At 39.6% G+C, this 9,949-nt stretch overlaps 1 protein-coding gene across 1 annotated transcript; it reads left to right on the plus strand.

Annotated features, from left to right (window-relative positions):
- The first annotated feature begins 2,280 nt into the window (after window positions 1-2,280).
- slc38a2 (solute carrier family 38 member 2) lies at window positions 2,281-9,738 on the plus strand. Its single transcript, XM_083546391.1, has 16 exons — window positions 2,281-2,656; window positions 3,644-3,766; window positions 3,866-3,947; window positions 4,517-4,632; window positions 5,958-6,031; window positions 6,123-6,215; window positions 6,304-6,376; window positions 6,735-6,817; window positions 6,904-6,962; window positions 7,058-7,213; window positions 7,300-7,379; window positions 7,474-7,574; window positions 7,900-8,024; window positions 8,121-8,265; window positions 8,353-8,450; window positions 8,547-9,738. Exons 2-16 carry the CDS (start codon window positions 3,645-3,647, stop codon window positions 8,658-8,660), a joined length of 1,521 nt encoding a protein of 506 aa, XP_083402517.1. The 5' UTR covers window positions 2,281-2,656; window position 3,644; the 3' UTR covers window positions 8,661-9,738.
- Window positions 9,739-9,949: the final 211 nt, after the last annotated feature.

Consider the following 9,949-nt stretch of genomic DNA (forward strand, 5'->3'; position numbering starts at 1 on the left):
TACAATCTTGCTGTAGTAAAATACACTTACTTACACTCGCTTATTTCTCCAGCTTGCAGCACATCAGATTCAGGAACCGACTGCTTGTTTTGCTGGACTGTGCAAAACCACCAGGGTTGTTATCGCGTGGCCTTGCTGATGCAAATATGTTATAATGTATGAATCAGATTCTGTGATCTTTGGCGTTTTGAATGACATTTGGTCTAATCAGCAAACATCTAGTGAATTGATGTGTGAAATGCTCAGGAATGTCCTGCACATACCTGGTGTAACAGATTTTTATTTTTTTATAGCAGTCATTCTGACATGTCATAGTAGTACAAATACAGTGATATTAATGCTGGTTCCATTTTGTTTAGGTTTATAATAAGAAGTTCCTGTAAGTGGAGGTCACATTGAATACTTTCAACTTTTTTTTTGACAACTGTTTAACAAGATAAATATGTAAATTTAAGTACAGCTTGTAATATATAAGTGGGAAAATAAATATAAAGGCTCAGGGTGGAGAAGAATGTGCAGAAGCTGGTGAGAAAGTACATATACATATATATATATATAGTGTTGTAAAAACGTGTTTGATTTCTTTTTGTTTTTTTGCATGTGTCACATTTTAATGTTTCAGATCATCAAACTATTTAAATATTAGTAAAAGAGAACACAAGTAAACACAACATGCAGTTTTTAAATTAAGGTTTTTATTATTGAGGGAAAACAAAATCCAAAACTACATGGTCCTGTGTGAAAACCTAATAATTTGTTGGACCACCCTTAGCAGCAACAACAGCAATCAAGCGTTTGTGATAACTTGCACTGAGTCTGTTTTAGCGCTGTGGAGGAGTTTTGGTCCACTCATCTATGCAGAATTGTTGTAATTCAGTCACATTGGAGGGTTTTCTAACATGAACCGCCTTTTTAAGGTCATGCCACAGCATCTCAATAGGATTCAGGTCAGGACTTTGACTAGGCCAGTCTAACCCAAGTCTTCATTTTGTTGTTCTTCAGCCATTTAGAGGTGGACTTGCTGGTGTGTTTTGGATCATTGTCCTGCTGCAGAACCCAAGTTCGCTTCAGCTTCAGGTCATGAACAGATGGCCAGACGTTCTCCTTCAGGATTTTTTGGTAAACAGCTGAATTCATAGTTCCATTTTTAACAGCAAGTCTTCCAGATCCTGAAGCAGCAAAACAACCCCAGACAATCACACTACCACCACCATATTTCACTGTTGGTATGATGTTCTTTTTCTGAAATACATTGTTACTTTTTTACACCAGACGTAATGGGACACACACCTTGCAAAAAGTTTAACTTTTGTCTCGTCAGTCCACAGAGTATTTTCCCAAAGGTCTTGTGGATCATCAAGATGTTTTCTGGCAAAACTGAGACGAGCCTTTATGTTCTTTTTGCTCAGCAGCGGATTTCGTCTTGGAACTCTGCTATGAAGACCATTTTCTCCAGTTTCTTTCTTATGGTGAAGTCATGAACACTGACCTTAACTGAAGCAAGTGAGGTCTGCAGTTCTTTGGATGTTGTTGTGGGGTCTTTTGTGACCTCTTGGATGAGTCGTCGCTGAGCTCTTGGGGTAATTTTGGTCGGCCGGCAACTCCTGGGAAGGTTCTCCACTGTTCCATGTTTTTACCATTTGTAAATAATGGCTCTTACTGTGGTTCACTGGAGTCCCAAAGCTTTAGAAATAACCTTCTCCAGACTAATGGATCTCAATTACTTTTTTTTTTTTTTTTTCTCATTTGTTTCTGGATTTCTTTGGCTCTCAACATGACGTATAGCTTTTGAGGATCTTCTGATCTACTTCACTTTGTAAGGCAGGTCCTATTTAAGAGATTTCCAGATTGTGAACAGGTGTGGCGGTAATTAGGCCTTGGCGTGGATAGAGAAATTGATCTCAGGTGTGATAAACAACTGTTTTAACAAACAAGCAAACACTTTTTTTTTTTTTTACACAGGAGTTTTTTTAACCATGTAGTTTTGGATTTTGTTTTCACGTTGTGTTCACTTGTGTTATCGTTTACTAATATTTTATTAAACATTGTGACAAACATGCAAAAAAAAAAAAGAAATCAGAACTCCATATGCTACCAAGAGAATCAGATCTTTCAATATGGGTTTGTGTTATGGATAATTGGTGTAGATCTGTGGATTGGGGTCTTTTGTAGATGGGGTAAAGGGGCAGTGGAGGGTGGTGTTCCACAGTATTCCTCCTAGCGATGTGTGCTCTATTGTTTGTACACAAAACCACGTCATTAGGTCTCGCCCATCTAAGGCGTGTGTGTGTGTGTGTGTGTGTGTGTGTGTGTGTGTGTGTGTGTTAAAGCTGATGCAACCAGCCCATATAAGTCACTCTGCCGGTAGCTGCGGTACTTATTCGAGCCCACGCTTCTTTAGAAAATACAGCTCCGGCTTCTATCTTTCTTTTATTCTAGTCTTATAATAAAGATTATTTATTCTATTCTTCATTGATCTTATTTTTTTTTAGGTTTCCGGATTGATTGATAATTAAATAATCGTCTAAATTAAAATTTATATTTTAAATAAGAGGAAGCGGTACAAAACCCGCGCATCAGAACAAAACCACGCAAAGGGATTTTTTTTTCTTCTTTCTTTCTTTCTTTTTTTTTTATTCTAAATCCGCTTTCGAAGGTAAGATCATTTATTTCATTATAAATAAATATTTTATTTTGTATTTTATATACCTGCTTCTGTTTTATAGTGTGCAAAAATTTTTTTTTATCGAAATGTAATATTAGATTTGAATACACAGAATAGACATTTTATTTTATTTTTTTATTTTCTCTATACGTGTCCTTCAAATTCGAGGCGAATGAGCTTCAGCTGAAAACGAGATGGAAAAATACAATGATGATCAAACCCGCAGTCACGTGACCTAAAGGATGCATATAGAAATAGATACAAATTAAAATACGTAAATGAAAATGCGATAAATGGAAAAATTCGAATTAAAGAGTAATCAATGGGATCGCAGTGTTCATGTGAGATGTCTGGTATGTGTAAGGTTTCATCATCTTGTTCTGGGTGTGGATGTGGGCTGAACAGACATATTGCGCAAACGGATGGGGAGGAAAAAGAAAAAAGACGGATGCACGTGGATTTGTTTCCTTTCATTCGAAAACCTTAGAAACGATCTAAAGTCTATTATAGTAATAATTTTTATTGGCATTAGTGGTGTTTTTAGTGTCTAACAGGAATGTGTTCTATCATTGGGATTAAAACTCATCCCCATCTCTACCACTGTATTTCTTATAAGGATTTATTATCATATATTGTGTGTATATATAAATATATATTTTGTATTTTTTTTATATATTTGGTGTTCTGGGCTGCAGTGTGTTTAGCGAACACACATACACACGGGCACGCGCCGGTCTGTGCACGCGCCTGTCGGAAATTTCCACTACACGCACGCACACGCGCGCGCGCGCGCCTTCCGTGACTCAGCCTCACCATTTTTTTTTTTTTTTTTTTTTTTTTTTATTTATTTATTTACCGAAAGCCCTCCCCTTTCCGGTCGTGGTCACGTGGGTTTTGGGGTTCTTCTAAAACACGGCTTAGGTCTCATTCACTGTTCATTGGATATCCCCATTCGAAATAACTGTGTGTGTCCTACAGAATGAACATTACTCCAGGTAAAGCAGAGATGAGCCGATTTAACATCTCGCCAGATGAAGACAGCACCTCCAGTACCAACAGCATCGAGTACTCAAACACCGCCAAGAAAGTACCCCTGAGCAGGTACTACCTTCCCCAAAACTCACCCGCACACATCCTATGACGCAATGATCAATGAAAAGCGTTTCTTTATTCAATTTTTTCTCTCTCTCTAAATTCCAGCCAATACGGCGACGTGGACGCTGAGAGCCAGAACTTTCTCCCAAGTTTCACCGAAGGAAAGAAGAAATATGAAGTTGAATATGTAAGTGGCAATTGTGACCGAATAAGTCCAGTGTGTGAGACCATCACGCCCAAATGTGCTCCTTCCCCCCACAACTAAAGAGAACGCGTTTGCATAAAATTTCACTACATGGCAACTAAGAGGCCTGAGCGATGTTCCGTGAAGACAAGGTCAAGATGTTTTTTTGGTGCAGATCTTCTGACCTTCCTGAACTGGAACACTGAATAAACCCCAGACCTTTTTATATCATACATCAGTACCTGATCTCACTAATGCTCTCGATCACTAATCTCCAAAGCCATGTGTCAAAAACTAGTCGAAAGCCCTTTCAGGTCCTAGGATTTTATTATAACAGACGATCATCTCTGAAGAGCATGTGAACGTGATGATCATTAACATATTTTCAATTTTCCAACCCTTTTTGTTAGAACATAGAATATCGGTGAGTCATGAACCATTCAGTGAAACTAAGAAAGAAAGGTGTGTAGGCTAGAAGAGAATGGGGAAATGGGGCAAGTGCGCACCTGTGTATGCATTCTAGAAATCGGTGTAATCTAATCTGCATGTTTTTTTTTGGGCTCTTCTTCTAGCACCCAGGCACAGCCTCGTTCGGGATGTCCGTGTTCAACCTGGGCAATGCCATCATGGGCAGCGGGATCCTCGGCTTGTCTTACGCCATGGCCAACACGGGCATCGCCCTGTTTGTGTGAGTATCCTGCATTGACGCTGAACAGATTATATAATAGTCCTCAAGGGGACATTAAATTGACCAGCTGCAATGAAGTGCTCTTTTATTAGGACGGACTGTTATGAGCAAAAACACCGCAAAGCTTTGGGTAAATCAGCTCCAGGCAGAACATCCTGCATGATTTAGATAGATAATTATGGAAAATTGTTTAAATAATCTTTTTTATATATATATATATATAATATTCGGTTTATTCTGTGTTGAGGTTGGAACCTGTTTTAGAGCTGATCAGAACTTCAGGGTTGTACAAACAGATTTGTGTAAATGTGTGTGAGAGCCAGTGTGTGAATGCTCTGGTTTTTACACTCACAGTATCTTGCAGGAAGAGCTAAACCTCTTAGCAGGTTAATACCTCTGCAGGCCATCTGTTCATTTTTTTACATATATATGTATACACACACACACACACACACACACACAATGTCAGGTGACATGAATAGCATTAATGAATAATGAACTTGTTACAATGGCACCAATTACATGGATGGGATTTATTATATACTCAGTTCTTGTATAAATATATATTATATATAAAAGCACAGAGTATATAATAAATCCCATATAGAATGTTAACGATGCACACATTTTATCAGTGCAGCGTGCGTTTGCGAATCACTATTTTTATTTTTTTATTTATTTATAATGATTAAATAAATATACGAGGTAATTCAAACACAAATGTATCCTTAATTTACACGGATATAAAAACAAACGATAATAAACTCCACCCGAAAATAATTTTTCATCGCTAAACCTGTTTTGCAAAACCCACCATGATGCACACATCCGGCAATTAAATCCGTCCGTGTGGAAACGTCGTGCAGAAGTTCCGCTTGGCGTCCTGATGATTTGCGTCATTTTAAAAACACCCTAATTACTTTTTAAACGTTTCCAAGAATGTTTTGTCTTCATGCTCTATGTTGAGTTTGGTTTTACTAATAATAAACATACATTTGCATACATTTTTGCTACATAAACAGAATACAGTATTTCCCAATACTGTTTTGTGAAGAGTTTGTGAAGAGTTTATAGTTTGTACTGACGTTAAATACGGTTCACTGTACCAGCGTGATTAGATCAGACAGCTCTGCAGTTGTGCGTCTGGTTTATTAGCTCTTTATCTATCACGTTTGTTGCCTAAACACAAAGCGTTAACACGCCTGGTTCGGCTCATCAGGCTTCCTGGAAACAGTCTGAATTTGAACCCCATTGGCAAATCGTAGCATGACTGCAGCGACATGCTTAATAATTAAAAGTTTTTTTTTCTCTCGTGTGTTTGATAGCATCCTGCTGGTAGCCGTGTCCATTTTCTCCCTTTACTCTGTACATCTGCTGCTCAAGACCGCTAACGAAGGAGGTTTGTAGCAGTCTAGTATTTAATTTTTTTTAAGAGAGAGTTAACTCGAAATGGGACAGGTTTTGATCGCGTATCATGATTTGTACACAAGGTTCTATGGTCTACGAGCAGCTGGGCTACAAGGCTTTCGGCTTGCCGGGGAAGCTCGCTGCGTCCTTCTCCATCACCATGCAGAACTTTGGAGGTAAGATGCAGTATTTTAGCGCTCTTGAGAATCATTTTGTATGTATGCATATATATATATAATATACACGTCTGTCTTTCATTTCCAGCCATGTCCAGCTACCTGTACATCGTGAAGTACGAATTACCGATCGTCATCAAAGCGTTTAACGGAGATCAAGAGTAAGATTCAATGGATTTTAACTATTTTTTTGTATTTGTTAGATGTTTGCTGCCAGTTTAAGTGCTTTCGAGTGTTGAAGCATCTCATTGTAGTGTAGTCGGCAAAGTGAAGACGTAGCTCGAGTGCTCAGTCAAAGGAGTCCTTTTTTTTTTTCTTCTTTTTTCTTTTTTTTTGTACACGGCCTCGTACCACACAGAGCTGGCAGTGAGCTAATGCTTGAACATTAGACTGGTGAAAAACATCTCTCTGAGTGGGATTCATCTAATAATAATAGAAATGGAGTAAAAATAATGCATGTAATTGTGATGTTTTGTATTAATGATTTTTCTTTCTTTCTTTTTTTTTTTTTTTTTTAAGGGTATGGTACACTAACGGAGACTACCTGGTGTTGATCGTTACGCTCGCCATCATTTTGCCACTTTCGCTGCTTAAAAATCTGGGTGAGTTCCTTTCCAAAGAAATCAGAGTCGAAAAAGAAGTTCAAAGCGAATAGACGTACAAACCTAACGTTTGATCTTGATCACAGGTTACCTTGGCTACACAAGCGGCTTCTCGCTGTTGTGCATGGTCTTCTTCCTGATCGTGGTAAGCAATCTGATTTCACTCTCCAACCTTTTTTTTGTTTTTTGCCGACGATTCCGGTTATGAAACAAGAGCTGAACATCTTTTTCTTTCATTAGGTGATCTACAAGAAGTTCCATATCCCGTGTCCCCTGACCAACGACCTCATCAACATGACCCTAAACAGCACGATCACACAGCTCCAGCACAACAACACGGCCACTGTTTACAACGAGGATTCCTGCACGCCCAAATACTTCGTCTTCAACTCTCAGGTACGAGATGCAGATGATACATCAAGAATGTGTTCATTTTTTGGGGTGCACGGTTTTAATCTTTCCTCTTTTTTGTTTCGGCGCAGACGGTGTACGCCGTGCCCATTCTGACCTTCGCGTTCGTGTGCCACCCGGCCATTCTGCCCATGTATGAGGAGCTCAAAGAGTAAGTTTTCTGAAGACATCTGAAGTGGTTTCTGGACGAAATGGTTTAAACGTTAGGATTATCTAATCTCATTTTTTATTATTATTTTCTTTAGTCGTTCTCGGAGAAAGATGCAGGGCGTGGCTAATGTTTCCTTCCTCGCCATGTTCATCATGTACCTCCTCGCTGCTCTCTTCGGCTACTTGACCTTCCACGGTAAGTGCAAGCGATTTTTAGAAATCCTCCTGCCAGATATTACAAATTTGGATTGGCTCTAGTTTTAAACGTAATCCCCGCCCCGATTCACTGCACTGGTAGCTCTTACGTAAAGTTTGAGAAAGACTCCAGCCCTGACATCTGGCCTCTGTGCTGTTTGTCATGGCAGGAAAATAACATTTGTGTGTTTGCTGATGTTCTTGGCCTGGAAATGTTACGTAAGCAAGGGCAATTTTTTTTTCCCCTCATGAATTTTTAGGAACAGCACTGTGCCAGAATAGGGGGTAGATCATGTAATAAAAAAAACCCTGTTTGTATTTTTTAGATATGGTCGAGCCTGAGCTGTTACACACCTACTCCAGGGTGTACAAATTCGACGTGGTGTTGCTGATTGTGCGTCTAGCCGTGCTGACCGCCGTCACACTGACCGTCCCAGTCGTCCTCTTTCCTGTGAGTACGGCTGTTTTAACGATCGCAGGTTATGACGTCGCTTGATTGAAGATCTAAATCTCAATAAAACGTTCCTACAAATCTGTTCTGTCTCAGATCCGCACCTCGGTGAATCACCTGTTAGGAACCTCAAAAGAGTTCAGCTGGATCCGTCACATCATCATCACCGTGGTCTTGTTGCTCGGAGTCAATGTGCTTGTTATCTTCGTCCCAACCATTAGAGATATCTTCGGATTCATCGGTAGGTCAACCTTCACGACACGCCCGTGACTTTTTTCGGCTTCATGTCAATTTAGTCTAACAGTGCGTCATGTTGTTGGCTTTTAAGGTGCTTCTGCTGCTGCTATGCTGATCTTCATCCTGCCGTCTGCTTTCTACATCAAGCTGGTGAAGAAGGAGCCCATAAACTCCGTGCAGAAGATCGGGGTAAGGGAAAGAGGTCTTGTTGAATTGTGCACATTTTTTTTATATACTTTATATATATCTTATTTAAAAATCATGTCTTTTACGTTTATCCTGCAGGCCATGCTGTTCCTGGCCGGTGGATTCGTTGTCATGTTCGGTTGCATGAGTCTGATCTTCCTGGACTGGTTCCACAACACTGGTGCACCTCAAGGCGAGGGTGATGGACACTAAAAAGTAGCGTGAGCGACGGGCTCAATGGACGTGCGTCTCCAGCGGTGCTGTGCTGCAGTCCTAATCCTGACCTTCACAACAACCCCAAACACATATGGTGGAACCCTGCTCTTGTTCCAGCTCAGAGCAAAGAACTTTATACCATTCTGAGAGAATGTGCTGAACTCTGTACAGTATGCTTTTAGGCCACAAAGATGGTGCTTTTTATCTTATTTTGTTGCCAGGTTTTACTTTTTTTTATTTTTTATAATTGGTTCTACTCAAGTCCTGATTCCGTTTGACGCGTTCCATAAACCGTGAACGCAAACGCAATCGACAGACTGATCTCAGCGCTCAGTATTTCACTTCTCAGACGCGCATCCGAAAGCTTCATAACGCAACTCGCCTTCCTCACCTAGTATTCTACTTTTTACCTTTTTGCCAAAAAAAAAAAAAAAAAAACATCAACAACAATTTGCTACTGGTTTGTATATTGAAAAGCACTTAGTAATCAACTAATACGTGAACTTCGTCGAATCAGACTACTCCGCTTTGCTCGTGCTAGCTACAGCGTCATCGAATGTATTATATTAGTCGACTTGTAAAAATAAAATCGCGTAGATTTTACTAATGAACAAAGTCCTAACGTTTAGTCTTTCACCAGAGGTTTTGGTAGTCAAACAAAACACTGTCTGGGGGAGGGGGGGGAAAAAAAAAACAAGGTACTGGACAGGTTGCTTGAGGTACACTAATTTAATGTCATTAAGGTACACTACAGTCACTGTTCCAACAGAAAACGAATGCAAATATCCACCAGTACCTTTTTTTTAAATATCTAAATGAAGGATGATACACTGAAAATGTATTTCTGAGCATATTTTACAGCAATAACCTCGTTGCTCTAAAGTCTAAACTGCTGTCCTCCTTGAAGGCACCAAAGTGTTTCTGTGAGATGTGGTTTAAAGAAAAGAAAAAAAAACTACTGCTGAATCTCACGTTACCTAACAGACAGTACATTAAAATTCTTAATAAACAGAAGCAGAAGATGAGGCTTTTATCGGACGAGATTTGACGGTTAAAGCGAGAGCGAGATGGGGGGGGGTGGGGGTAAAAATAAAAAAGACACGAGAAGGTTTACGGAAAAACGGTCTCATCCACTGGTTTGTTGTGAGCTGCTGAGTGAATTCAAGCCGCCATTGTGCAGCTCACACACACACACACACACACACACACACACACACATTAGTATGACCTCACTCTGCTTCTCACTAACATGTCATCTATAATGTATTGTCTGACATTTATTTATA

Source organism: Silurus aristotelis (assembly GCF_946808225.1).
Source record: "Silurus aristotelis genome assembly, chromosome: 7".
In the NCBI taxonomy this organism is placed as follows: domain Eukaryota; kingdom Metazoa; phylum Chordata; class Actinopteri; order Siluriformes; family Siluridae; genus Silurus; species Silurus aristotelis.

Coding starts and splice junctions, on each gene's coding strand:
- slc38a2 (XM_083546391.1), top strand. CDS start 3,645: ATGAACATTACTCCAGGTAAAGCAGAGATGAGCCGATTTAACATCTCG. Junction 6,216..6,303: donor CACCATGCAGAACTTTGGAG/GTAAGATGCAGT, acceptor TTTCATTTCCAG/CCATGTCCAGCTACCTGTAC. Junction 6,818..6,903: donor TTCGCTGCTTAAAAATCTGG/GTGAGTTCCTTT, acceptor TCTTGATCACAG/GTTACCTTGGCTACACAAGC.